This window comes from Patella vulgata, chromosome 7 (assembly GCF_932274485.2).
Source record: "Patella vulgata chromosome 7, xgPatVulg1.2, whole genome shotgun sequence".
NCBI lineage: Eukaryota > Metazoa > Mollusca > Gastropoda > Patellidae > Patella > Patella vulgata.
In genome coordinates this window covers 45,258,036-45,272,971 of record NC_065885.2, presented here as the reverse complement: position 1 = coordinate 45,272,971, position 14,936 = coordinate 45,258,036, and the positions used below count along the sequence as shown (strand labels likewise).

Sequence of the window (14,936 nt, the reverse complement as noted above, 5' to 3'; positions counted from 1 at the left end):
TTATTATGTTTGGTGAAATATGCGAACAATTCAAATTGAACGGCTTGTTTTGTTCTGTTTTTGACGGTGGTGGGGTGTGTGAAACAGCCATTTTAAATCTACCAGATTGGCGTGAACTTGCCGTAAAGTGGATATAGTAACCATTGGCTACACGTATCTCAAAGTTTCCAGGCCCATCTTATGTGCACTTTAGTTGCATTAGTACAGCATTTCATGCTCTTAAGCAGTCATTTTGTGCAGTTATGGTTTTAGAAAGAAAAATAATCCCGGACAATTTAATCAAATACACTCAAACGTCATTATGTGACCTAAAATTTGACCTTTGAACCACTCTTAAGCAAGGTTTGTTCGACTTTTGTCGCTCTTAAGTGATATTTTTGGTTTCCTGGCTTGGTTAGCTAGCTTTTAGGCTTTGTTTTAGTTATGGACTTTAAATTTTAATTATGGTCATTCATTAGTGACCTTTCACCTTTGTCACCTTTGAACGAGTCTTAAGCAAGGTTTGTTCAACTTTTGTCGCTCTTAAGTGATATTTTTGGTTTCATGACTTGGTTAGCTAGCTTTTAGGCTTTGTTTCAGTTATGGACTCTAAATTTTAATTACGTTCACTAATTAGGGCTAATTAATTAAGCTCTTAAGTAGCATTAGCACAACATTGTATGCTCTTAAGTCATGCATTCTGTTACTTAGTGTTAAGTGTAAAACTCCCAGTCAGGTATATGCACAGGTTACAAAACTTAAGACTTGGCTTTCCAAAATGATCTAGGGGTAAAATATGTGTGGTAGACCTCAAACCTTTTGGGCTCAATATTTTGATTAAATCTCATTGGGCTCCCGGACTACTTGATATACCATATTTTACGCTATTTGAGAACGAGGGACGGCCATTTTGTCTGTCAGTTTTGGGCCGATCTTCACGAAATTCGAACTCAACCATCCTTAGGGTGTAACGGTGATATATTCAAACTGTTTTTTTTAAATCGGATAAAAATTATGACGGCTATAGGGTCCACAAGCTAAAAACGCGATTTTTCGTACAATCAGGGGCCATAATTCAGGAAGTTACGGTCCGATATGCGCGAATATCGAAAGGAACCGAGATCTTTGGGTTATAAACTTACATTTCAAGTTTCATCAAAATAGAATTAAAATTGTGACCTCTATAGGGTCCACAAACTCAAAACGTGATTTTTCGTACAATCATGGACCATAATCCATGAAGTTTCGATCCGATACATGCCAATATCGAAAGCAACAAGATCTTTTGGAGATAAACCTATATTTCAAGTTTCGTCAAAATCGGATAAGAATTGTGTAACGCGTGGCATTTTTCCGAAGTGATGAATGTTGAAATTTTGATCTGTATTTAAAGGGCTAAAGTTCAGGGAATGCAGTGCAAAACGTGTGACATGGGACTGCTTAAAATCGTGAAAAAAGACAAAGTTTTGCATTTGCACGAACAAAGTTCATTACCGAGAACTGATATTCGGTTCAAACCCAGAACTCCACAAAAAGAGACCCATCACAAGTTTCACCTATGTGCCACAAGATAAGAAAACCCAAGAAAACGTTTACCAGAAATATTTCACGAATTAGGCATTGCGTTTTTAATGGCTTTGAGTATATATGGTATATCAAGGTTGTGGACCCTCTAGAAGTCACAATTTTGATCCGATTTTGATGAAGCTTGAAATATATCTTTATAACCCAAGGTTCTTGGTTCCTGTCAATATTTGCGCATATCGTCAGATCGTAACTTTCTGAATTATGACCCTTGATTGCACGAAAAATCGCTTTTTGTTTTAGCTTGTTCTCTATCCATCTCTTGCAAAATGTAGGCGTATCCTGCCTGTCAGCCGCAGGTTAAATATTTCAGTTAGAATTTGTATTTTGCTTTCTTTCCATTATTACTTTTAATTTACTGTAGTATGTTTTGTTTCGTTAATCTTTTGACATTTCACAAATGTTACGCGATAAAGGCGTCTTAATTCTAAGCTCATTTTGGTAACAGATGGCGCTGGTTACAATTGTATGGAGGCTGAGTGGGGACATGTAAAATCTCGCCTTTTTCATAACGTGACAGATAAAAATCATGAAATATTTTATGTACAAAAGTAAACTATTCTAGATATTTTTAAAATCAATAAATAGGCTTCCTTGTCATGAATTTTCCCTATTACTGCTATATTGATTGATTTTTCCTATTTTGTTTCTAAAAGAACAATAAAATATTTAGTAAGAACTCATTACGTCATGCACAAGAGTCAATAAATAAATATAAATAGTTAATGATTAGTTTAGTGTATCTTTTCCTCTCAAAATTATGAAATATTTTTGCGCGCACAAGTAAAGTATTTTTGATATTATTTTAGCTTTCTATTGATGTTCAGCGTTCTGCAACCTCCCTTTGCGGAAAATTTAGTAAGAACTCATTACGTCATGCACGAGAATGAATAAATAAATATAAAAAGGTAATGATTAGTTTAGCGTATCGTTTACGCACACAAGTAAAGTATTTTTGATATTATTTTTAGCTTTCTATCGATATTCAGCGTTCTGCAACCCCCCTTTGCGGAAAATCTGTGTAAACTCGACGGAAGCTGCAGTTTTTAAAAGATATTTTTCAACTTCGATGTGAAGCATTTCGGAAAATTGGGGGAGGACCTATCGATTTTCACTGTTATTCGTCCATTTTTGGCATAGATGTGGACGTAGCTTGCTCAATGAATCCATGTCGTGTGTGTGTGTGTGGGGGGGGGGGGGCTTTGTTGTAATTTAATATCTGAATTATCATTTCCTGTTTCTGGATCCAATCTCAAATAAAATAAAATATTGTTTATAAACCAATACAAACACAAAACAAAACTTTGTTCAACCGGTGTATTTCTATATTACTTAAATATTATCAGAATAATTTACTTATAATTCATATATCTTTAGAGAAAAAATGGCCTATTACTTCTCTCAAAAATATCAAGAACGAATATTGCAAAAAAAAAGAGGCTAAATCAATCGATATGGTCATATTAGGGCAAATGCACGACAAAGTAGCCTATTTATTCATGTGAAACATCTGGAATAATTTGCTTTTGTACGTAAAATATTTTATTAGTTTTGACAGAAAAAATGTTGTCATGTCTGACGGATTATGAAAAGGGCGAGATTTTACACGTCCCCAATGAGCCACCATATAGTAAACAACGCCACCTGTAAGCATAATGAGCATTGAAATTATGACTCCCTTTTAACCCGATGTGATAAGTCATAATTTAACTCTCATTATGGTAACCGGTGGCGCTGTTTACTATATTGTGGCCCATTGAGGACAGGTGAAATTGTGCCTTTTTTATATAACCCAAAAACATGACATTTTTCTTTCAAACGTAGGTACAAAAGTAAATCATTCTCTGCAATTTTGACAGAAAAATTAGGCTATTATTTTCTCTAAAGAAAAATAAAGTATTTTATGTGCAATAGTAAATTATTCTGATATTATTTAAGTAATCTGGAAATACGCAAGTAGAGCAAAGTTATTTTTTGTGTTTGTTCATAAACATTATTTCATTTCACTTGAAATCGGATTGAGAAAAAGGAAATGAAACGTCAAATGTAAAAGTACAGCTCCTAGGTCCATAAGATTTTCGGAAAAGGGAGATAACTCCGGAACAGAAGGTCAGGGAACACGCTCATTCTCTCATTGCCCCAATGATATACATCGAACAAGAATTAAATCTGTTAAAGGTAGGTTACAAAAGGTTGAACACTGATGGGGTTTTCGGCTAAGGGGATATAACCTAATTCGATAAAAAAAAAAATCTGTTAAAAACTATAGCCTGTATCGCGTTCACAATGTTTTTGGAAAAGGAGGATTACTCTCGAACTGTAGGTCTGATGCTCACCAAATTCAAACCAATCCAGGATATTTCGATCCCTAACGCATATTTTAAATTTCATCTAAAATTGGGCCAGAAACTTCGTGCAGGGTTCATACTCAAGATGCTGCGGTCCGATATAGATACACATACCAGATCCGTCGACCATCAAGGCATATTTTAAGTGTCATCTAAAATTTGGTATATATATTAGATGCTTTGCCACTATATGTATTGCCCCGTCTCTTTACGCAAATACATGTAGTGGCAAAGCATGTAATATGTGTTTTACTGGATTTCTTGACCTCAAAAACATAGGTATAGACACCAAGATCATTGAAATCGGTGCACTTACAGAAATTTTATGGACGAGAACGTGTTTTATGACGGCCATTTTGAATTTTTCAATTTTTGGCGGGAACGGCTGGAGTAACGCCGTGGTTCCCGCCATTTTTGAAATCAGCATACCCCAAAACCCCCATGGCCAAATTTTCATGCTTCTTTCTAGAAGTGCACGCCCATTTCACCTATCCACCCCACTGTTTTAATAAACTATTAATCAATCACTAATTACAATACATTGCAACGAAAGTATACATAGTTTCTTGTAAACAAAAATCATGTACACGAGTTATCTCTCATGAACCTCCGATTTGGGCACAAAGCAGTGAGGCTTCTTAAACTCAACTAAATTGTTATTTTGTGTTTCCACAGTCAAAAGTTTTGGAGTTACTGGGTGTTGTTTTGGAGTTATTGGGTAATTCGACGTGCCCTACCCCCCCGTTATCATAATCATGATGCATATATACTCTTCAAAAAAAGTAGGGGATATTGAAATGCAAATACCAATGCAGGTTGCGATATGATAAATAGTTATGGAAATTTGACATGCTTTGAGAGTATGTTCACAGATGAAGAACTTATCGCCCCAACAGATCCTCTCAGCTCCACATGCGACACGCAATAGCGCCAACACGTGGGAGGGGTTCATTGTCAAATTTGACACTTCAGGGAAGGGTTGATGAAAACTGCCGCGTGCTGGTTTATCTATCCATGTTTGCTTTCCTATCGGTTCTTGCATTAGATTTACTGTTTAGCGTATCTTTGCTTTAGTGTGTTACGTTTAATTTGATCGGGAGACGTGTTCGTCGACGTCAACGTCAACCGACAACACTGCAAGAATTGGCCATGGCGCTGCAAGAGGAGTGGGTCAGATTGCCCCAAATCGTGATTAGGCGGTTGATTAGGAGCATGCCACGACGAATTGCTGAATGTCTGAGGATTGGTGGAGCAATTACTCATTATTGAGACAAATATCAAAACGTCAAATTTCACTTTTGACTGTGTATCTCTTTGCAAGTTACATGTAAATGGGGCCGTCAGATAAGCCGCCCATATGAACTGTTTATGTTCATGTGTAGGCAATTGGCCTGTTATTAACATACACTGGTTACCTCTTATATAAACAGCAGTGCATTTCCGCAGTTCTGTATATCCCCTACTTTTTTTGAAGAGTATATATATTTGAAATAAATTCCGGTAGTCTTTCAAATAAATACACCTACAGCGCCTTCATCTGGCCTGTGGAGAGATCAAAATAGTTATTCGTTGTATTATAATGTATTATCCATTTAAAATAAATTAGTTTTGTGGGAGGAATCGGGGGGGGGGGGGTCGAAGTGAATATATGTGAATTCCGGTGATTGTAAATGAATTCCGGTGAATTCCGGTGATTACTCGGGTCCCTAACAATATCTATCAAACCACACCACCACTTTTAATGGACATTGTTAAAATAAATGATGCGCAAAATCACAAGCTAGAATGTTTAAACTTGATGTAGATGTTCATTAGGTGAATGTCTTGACTGAAGCTAAGCAATTTCATTGGGACAAGATAACTTTGATTCTGTCTGATAGAGTGACGAAAGTTAGTGTATACTTGATAATCAATTTGATTAATTAATATGTGTCATCTATTTATTTTGAGATTTCGGTGGGGGACATCAGCCGCACTGTTGGATTGTTTTTTGGGTTATTTTTTTTATATGATTACACTGTTACTTTGTAAAGTGCCCCTGAACACGTTATATGAAAGGGTGCACTATAAATATGCTGTAATAATAATAAATATGCTGTAATAATCTATAGAAAATCTTGCTGTTGTGACAAATCTATAGAAAATCTTGCTGTTTGGACCAATCTATAGAAAATGCTGCTGTGAGGGCCAATCTGAACCATTATAAATCAGTCCTGCTTGAGGGGCGGGAGGCAATCTATAGAAAATAGTGGTGTGGGGACCAATATGAAGAAAAATCTTGCTGTGAAAGCGAATCCGAAGAAAACTACCGATGTGATGTGGGGGATAATCCGAATAAAATTATTTGATTGGGACCATAGAAATACTAATATTATTATAATATATTAAATAGTTATTAAATTTGTTTATTTCTATGTTTAATTTGATTAGTTTTTCTTATTCTCTTATTCAATTTGAATTGAAATTCTCATAGAACCTAATTCCAAACCCATATAACTTTTACATTCTAAAGATAGAGCAGTGTAATATGACATTTATACAATACACCATCTGAATAGATAATAATTGGGCTACAATTTATTGTCTTTGAGAAGTTGATGGCAGCATTCTCTTCAACATGTCTTTGAGGTCACATTCCCAAACTTGAAGAAATCTGGCTGATTTCTAGTTAGTCCTAGGACTGTTTAGGTGGAGTTGTTTATTCAAAATTGCTGGACTGGCTGACATGTCGGTTGGATACAAATGGCGGATGTAAACAAACTGGGATCTAGTCTCATATGATACCGATTCATTGAAAATTTCACTGAAATTATTAACTAAACCATAGCATAGAGATGCGTTTGCAAATTGTTCCTGAAGATGTTATGCTGACCTGTACAAACTTCATGATGATGGTAGAAGGAATTATTTATGACAATTGATGAAATTAACACAGTTAAATTAACTTTAGCCTCTAGAGCATCAACAATTGCTTGTGGACGACGGACTGGGGCGACGACAATATACAACCACATTTCAATGTGGACGTATAAAATGAATACTGCATTGTATAACATAACTTATATGATGTAGCGAAGGGCAAACACCAAATAATTATTTCATTGTGTTGGTATTGTTAAAATAAAATAAATAAAGGGAAATCAGAAATAAGTAGAGTGCCAGCCTCAAATAAGGTGCCTTCCACAATGATGTCTTCCAAGCAATGTATACATTTGCTACCGTGTAAGATATGCTGATACATGTATGCCAACTTCTTTGCAAGAGAGTAATGGAGAATAGGGAAATTGAAGGGGGTTGTCCTTATCTCAATGTTTCATAACGAATTTGAAAAAAAAAATCTTACCTGCACTTACTATTATAGGGTAACATCTATTGGTGTTGCAAGGTTTTTACGCAATGGTATGTTAGGGAATAATTCAAATTAAATGTGAAATATTGTCAACAATTTTTTTAGCATTGTAGTGACAAAGGGGATAATTGATGATTGTTAATGTTGAACATGTGGGTTAACTGTAGCAGTATAAATATAACTTGCAGAAATTTAATAATATATATATATGTTTGACAGTAATGAGATGGTAATGTTTGTGATTTAAGTGTTCATAATGTAGTGACAAAGGGGATACTTTGATGATTGTTAATGTTGAACATGGGGGTTAACTGTAGTAGTATAAATATAAATTGCAGAAGTTTAATAAGATATATATATATATATATATATGTTTGACAGTAATGAGATGGTAATGTTTGTGATTAAAGTGTTCATAAGGTTTAAGACAAAGTTGAACAAGAGACACAGTTCTACAAGTAGTTTAAAATAGCTGTTGAAATTCATTTGGCATCATTGAAACAGTAAGCTAAAGAACATGTGTAAATTTCAGATTATAAGTTCGTTGTTACTGACAGAATGTATTGACAATGTTGTGCAAAGTTAAGTAGCATAACTATACAGGTAACTAAAGAACATTATTGAAATTCAATACACTTGTTGGTTCCAGAAAGTGCAGCAATATTCATAATTCTAGAAATAGATAAACGAAATTGAATAATGTTCTTTGTTAACACAAATGTAACAACAAATACAAATTGTAGACAGATCAAACGATTAATGATCACATTTCCATGTCAGAGACATATAAAAGGTAACCTATTGAGTAATATAATATTATTTATTAAAAGATTTGTACAATGTCAGAAAAATAGGTAACTGTTTATCACTAACAATAAATATAAAGTGCACATAAACAATAAATATATAGTACATAAGGGCAATCATAAAAATAAGGCTCAGTGTCCATCATTCCTGTGAAATCCGATTGTTATTTTTATTTATGTTAAAAATGTTATAATTGTATTAAAATTCAACCAGCGGCTGCCAAGCAGGATACGCCCACATTTTGCAAGAGATGGATAGAGAACAAAATAAAAACAAACGGGATTTTTTGTACAATCAGGGGCAATAATCCAGAAAGTTATGGTCTGAAATGCGCAAATATCAAAAGGGACTGAGATCTTTGGGATATAAACATATGTTTTAAGTTTCATCAGAATCGGATAAAAATTGTGACCTCTAGAGGGTCGACAACCTTCCAATTGCATAGTTTTACACAATTTGTGTAAAAGAGTGGCCATTTTGTTGGGCAGTTTCATTTCGATTTTCCCGAAATTCGAATTCAACCTTCATTATGGTGGAAAAAATTGTGACCTCTAGAGAATCCACAAGCTAAAAATGACATTTTTCGAACAATCAGGGGCCATAATCCAGGAAAGTTAAGCTCGGTATCCGCGATTATTCACACATTTTTTTTTAAATCAGATAAAAATTGCTACCTCTAGAGGGACCTCAAGCTAAAAACGCGATTTTTCGTACAATCAGGGGCCATAATTCAGGAAGTTACGGTCCGATATGCGCGAATATCGAAAGGAACTGAGATCTTTGGGTTATAAACCTTGATATACCACATTTTTACGCTATTTGAGAACGAGGGGCGGCCATTTTGTCTGTCAGTTTGGGGCCGATTTTCCCGAAAATCGAACTCAACCGTCCTTAGGGTATAACGGTGATATATTAAAACGTTTTTTTTTGTTTTTTTTAAATCGGATAAAAATTATGACCTATAGGGTCCACAAGTTAAAAACGCAATTTTTCGTATAATCAGGGGCCATAATTAAGGAAGTTTCAACAAAATAGGATAAAAATTGTGACCTCTATAGGGCCCACAACCTTGATATACCTTATTTTTACGCTATTTGAGAACGATGGGCGGACATTTTGTCAGTAAGTTTTGGTCCGATTTTCACGAAATTCAAACTCAGCCATCCTTAGCGTATAACGGTGATATACTAAAACGGTTTTTTAAATCGGATAAAATTTATGACCTCTATATGGTCCATAAGCTAAAAACACGATTTTTCGTACAATCGGGACCATAATTCGGGAATTTATTGTCCGATATGCGCGAATATCGAAAGGAACCGAGATCTTAGGGTGATAAACCTGTTACAGAATATCTACGACTCAATAATATCAATCCTGTCTTCGATGACCAAGTATTAAATTTAATGTTTATTTTTGCAGGTCCGTCTAGTCACAAAGAAGCGGTATTGATAATTGAAAATGGCAATGACATGGCAAAGGCCAGAGAGAAATCGGTGTCAAAATCAAAAGAAGCTATATTATCAGCCATGAGAAATGTCCTATTCATGGCAGAGCATGACTTACCGAACACGCTACTGTCAGATTTGAATTCACTCTGTTTACAACAGGTAAGTTACAAAACTTTCAATTACTTAGTAGATCTATGCCTCTCTTTTATTTAAATTTGCCCATTCATGCCTGCTGTTCTCGCTCGCTTTAAATTTGCTCCTTTTTATGTTTTTCAGGGTGCTGAACAATTCAAAGACTTGATAGTTGATAAGCACACGTCGTATACTCATAACCAAAGTGTCCAAGAATTTCAGGCAGCAATAGCTGACACAGTACGTGAAGATCTTCGACAGCGCTTAAGTCGATCAGACTATTACAGTATCTTATTAGACGAATCAACTGATGTTTCAGTGGACCAAAATTTAATAGTGTATGTGAGATATATCTTTTGTAATAATGTTAGAACAGACTTTTTGGGGATCAGAAAACTTTCGGATGGGGCAACTGCTGATAAAATTCTCAAAGAAATTACTGACTTACTGTTTGAAAATGAACTTGATGTGAAAAAAATGTGTGGGATTGCTACTGATGGTGCTGCAGTTATGGTTGGGAGTAGGAGTGGGCTGACAACACGATTTAAGGAAATAGTTCCAGGATTGTTGAGTACCCATTGTATTGCGCATAGACTTGCCTTATGTTCATCCGGTGCATATAAATATTTTTCAAATTCACCCAAAAACCTATCCAGACTTGAAAAAATCCAGGAAATTCTTGCCTCTGTTAATGCTGATTCGGGTACCAGGTTAAAGCAAATATCAAATACCAGGTGGTTATCATTTGAGGGATCCGTAACTGCATTACTCAGAAACTATTCCAGCTTAATAACTGTGTTGTTAGAAGATAATTCTCCAAAAACTGTTGGTTTGCTGAAATCAATACATTACTCATTTTTTGTCAGATGTATTGCCAATACTCTGTAGATTGTCCAAATGCTACCAGAGAAGTGATATTGTTTTTTCAAATGTAAATCCACTATTGGCTTCAACCATTTCTCAGTTACAAGGCATAGAATCAGAGAATTACGGTATCAATATTTTAAATTGATTGGACACAGTCCCAACAACGGTTAATGTTGACACATTTTTTGTACAATGATCAAAAAATTAGGGATGGGAAAAAACAAAGGGAAGATGCTAGGGTGATAGGGATGAAATTTGTAAGCAATGTTGTTAATAATTTAGAATGTAGATTTGAGGAAAAAGGGGATAGTGTTATTTTAAATAAACTGTGTAGATTATTTGATGTAAATTGTGATGTAGATATGGATTATATTAGGTCATTAGGTAATTTTTTTCAAACAATTGATCTTGATGTTAATGACTGTGTATCAGAGATTGTTTCTTTCAGGGGTTATTTAAAATATGTTGATTGTCCAATCGATAGAATTGATGATGTGTTGAAACTTGCCCTAAATGAAAAATCAAATTTTGTTAATGTAAATAAAATTGCTAACAGATTATTGTGTATACCGGTTGCAACCGTTGATTGTGAACGAGGTTTTAGTAAGCAAACTTTAATTAAAACAGAGAGCAGAAACTGTTTGAAACCAAACACATTATCAAATTTGATGTCCATCACCTTAACTAAAAATAAACCGGATCTCCATAAATCCTTTTCCAATTGGGCTACTGTAAAGCAAAGACGGATTTTGTAAATTGTAAATATAGTTGTTTAAGAATGTAAAAGAAATAAAATTGTTTTATGCTATTACAATATGTGTTTTTTATTATATATTTTTTTCGGCCGAATGGGTGGAAACACTAGCCGAATGCTTCGCCCGATTCAACCTGTCGATTGCATCACCTTTCACGTCACATGATTAAACATGGCGGCGTCTATGTCTTCAATCTATCACGTGACTTCTCGATATGAGTGGTGATTGGCTAATGAATTCTATATTCGGCCGAATGCTTCGGCGAAGCGGACACACCAGGCGAATATAATTCAAACAGGACACACTAGGCGAATTTCGACACCGAATGATTCGGCTGAACGATTCGGCAGAATCATTCGGCTAGTGTGTCGACTGCTTTATACCCTAAGGATGACCCCTATTGGGGTTTTTTTTGGTGATTGCCTGGAACCCAGGATCAGCGCCAGACCCATTTTTTCTTTGTGTATCTGTGTGTTGCCTACAGGCCAGGATTCTTAATGGATCGTCTTGGAACTTGACATATGTATTCCTTATAGCCCAAAGGCGACAACTGCATGTCCCGACCCCCAGGGGCAGACCCACGCACATTTTTATACGTCCACATTCATAATGTGAACGTATTATGCCGTCGCCCCTGTCTGTGTGTGTGTGTGTGTGTATGTATGTATGTGTGTGTGTGTGTGTGTGTGTGTGTGTGTGTCTGTGGTTCGCCTACAGGGCGCAATTCTTCATGGATTTTCTTCAAACTTGGTATACTTATTCCTTATACCCCAAGGAAGATCCCTATTGTTTTTGGTGCATGCCCGACCCCCCGGGGCAGAGCCACGCCCATTTCTAGTATTTGTTTGTTTGTCGTCTACAGGCCACATTTCTTAACTAATAATCTTGAAACTTTGCATACACATTCTTTGTACCCTAAGGAACATCCCTATCGTTTGGGGTGCATGCCCAACCCCCAGGGGCAGAGCCACGCCCATTTTCTTTTCGTGTGTCTTTGTGTCGCCTACAGGGCGCAATTCTTACTGGATTTTCTTCAAACTTGGTATACTTATTCCTTATACCCCAAGGAAGATCCCTATTGTTTTTGGTGCATGCCCGACCCCCAGGGGCAGAGCCACGCCCATTTCTAGTATTTGTTTGTTTGTCGTCTACAGGCCACATTTCTTAACTTATAATCTTGCATACACATTCTTTGTACCCTAAGGAACATCCCTATCGTTTGGGGTACATGCCCAACCCCCAGAGGCAGAGCCACGCCCATTTCCCATTTTCTTTTCGTGTGTCTTTGTGTCGCCTACAGGGCGCAATTCTTACTGGATTTTCTTCAAACTTGGTATACTTATTCCTTATACCCCAAGGAAGATCCCTATTGTTTTTGGTGCATGCCCGACCCCCAGGGGCAGAGCCACGCCCATTTCTAGTTCTATGTGCAGTAGGACTAAAATTGATGCTTTTCCGGTGACCTTTAAGTGATCATCTTGAAACTTTACATACTTATTCCTTATACCACGCCCATTTCTTGTATTGGTTTGTTTGTCGTCTACAGGCCGCATTTCTTAAAGTATCGTCTTGAAACTTTGCATACTTATTCTTTGTACCCAAAGAAACTTCTCTATTGTTTTGGGTGCATGCCCAACCCAGCAATCGGCAGAGCCACGCCCATTTTCTTTTTGTGTGTCTTTGTGTCGCCTACAGGCCGCAATTCGTAATCGATCATCTTGAAAAAATTTCATATGAATTCCTTATGCCCTAAGGATGATCCCATTTCTTGTATTTTTTTATTTGTCAACTACAGACCACATTTCTTAACTTTGCATACTTATTCCTTCTATCCTAAGGAACATCCCTATTGTTTGTGGTGAATGCTCACCCCCCAGGGGAGAGCCACACCCATTTTCTTTTTGTGTGTTTGTGTGTCATTTACAGCCCGCAATTCTTAATCGATCATCTTGAAAATTTTTTTATACTTATTCCTTATACCCTAAGGCTGACCTCTATTATTTTTGGTGCATGCCCGACCCCCTGGGACAGAGCCATGTCCAGTGTTTGTGTGTCATCTACAGGCCGCAATTCTTAACAGATTCTTTTGAAACTTTGCATACCTATTCCTTTTACCCTAAGGACGACCCCTATTGTTTTTTTTGGGATTGCCCAACCCACAGGGGAAGAGCCACACCCATTTTTTCTTTGTGTTTCTGTCTGTTACCTACAGGCCACGATTCTTAATGGGTCATCTTTGAACTTGGGATATGTATTCCTTGTAGCCTAAGGACAACAAATGCATGTCCCGACCCCCAGGGTCAGAGCCACGCCCAATCTTTGTGTTTATCGTTTACAGGCCGCAATTCTGAATGGATCAACTTGGTACTTGGCATATGTATTCCTTATGGCCTAAGGGTGTCAACTATTGATTTTGGTGAATGCCCCGACCCCCAGGGGCAGAGTCCGAAGGCCACAATTCTGAATGGATTATCTTAGAACCTGGTATACTTATTACTTATACCCTAAGGACAGCAACTATCAATCAAAGCAGGAATGTGGACGTATATTGCAGCCTTAGCGATGCTCTTGTTTGTATTTACCGTATACACGCCGCAATTCTGAATGGATCAGCTTGGAACTTGGCATATTATTATGTATTCCTTATGGCATAAGGGCGGCAACTATTGATTTTGGGCGCTGGATAGTGGGGGTGAATGTAGAAGCCCGGCACGATCGCGCCACTTGCGCCATGGTAAATTAGGCAATGAACAGTTCCTACACATATGAAATATATATCCTTGGATCAGACCTGAGCTTCTAGATAAGAGGAAGTGTCAGTCTCTCCTAGCAAAACTCTTTAACCTCGTTATATATAATTATTGATTCGTATAATAACATGCGATATACTCCCTACTTGGAAGGGGGTAAATATAACTGGAAATATTTAGTGGTGGTGATGAGCATGGGATGGAGTGAATGTGTGCGTGTGGGGGGGGGGGGGGGCGCTCCGTCACTGCAGCTTTGGATGGGCTGTAAAAACGAACGAATGAATACCTTTATTCTGCAAGTTTATCATTAAATAATGCACAAAATTATACAGATTAAAACATCGGTTGACCCGTGTTCGATTGTATTATCTCGAGCGCTCGACTTAGTATCTCGAGCGCTCGACTTAATTATCTCGAGCGCTCGACTTAAATATCTCGAGCGCTCGACTTAAAATGTGAATTGACCATAGCCTTTTTAAAATGTCATCTTGGAGTGTGTTTAACCAGACAATAAGGACAAACAATAACATATAAGGTATATGTTAAATGTACAGACTATTCAAAAATTAAGTATTATCTAGCTTACCATGCTTGGAGATTATGAAAATGGAGATTTGAGTGCCAGCATGGTCTTATGGATATGTTCCCGTCACCATGGACCTGTAGAATACATGTAGATAGTCCTGGATTGACAAATGGATCCCCCACCCCCACCGTCTGGAATCATATGTATAAGATAATGTACGTGCCAATTTAAGTGTTACAAATACATTGTGTTTTAAGACATCGCAATCCTGATATTTCTTCCGCTTTTGAATTAAAATGATTGGTTGAATAGATATAGGATCTTGTACACATGCCTCCATGTTTATTTTTTGTTGTTATTTTTGTTATAAGATAATTTATGTCATTTC

General features: G+C 36.7%; 1 protein-coding gene across 2 annotated transcripts in view; it reads left to right on the top strand.

Moving 5' to 3' along the window:
- The window catches only part of LOC126828384 (zinc finger protein 862), an 84,549-nt gene extending 73,267 nt beyond the window's left edge, over positions 1 to 11,282 (top strand). Inside the window, exons 2-3 of one of the 2 annotated variants that reach the window (XM_050558162.2) lie at positions 9,490 to 9,677; positions 9,795 to 11,282. In XM_050558162.2, the coding sequence (XP_050414119.1) occupies positions 9,490 to 9,677; positions 9,795 to 10,538 (932 nt within the window). In that variant the 3' untranslated portion in view covers positions 10,539 to 11,282. Of the gene's footprint in view, positions 1 to 9,033; positions 9,678 to 9,794 lie in introns of those variants that run through there. The other variant, XM_050558164.1, reaches the window with a different exon arrangement.
- The last annotated feature ends 3,654 nt before the right edge of the window (positions 11,283 to 14,936 follow it).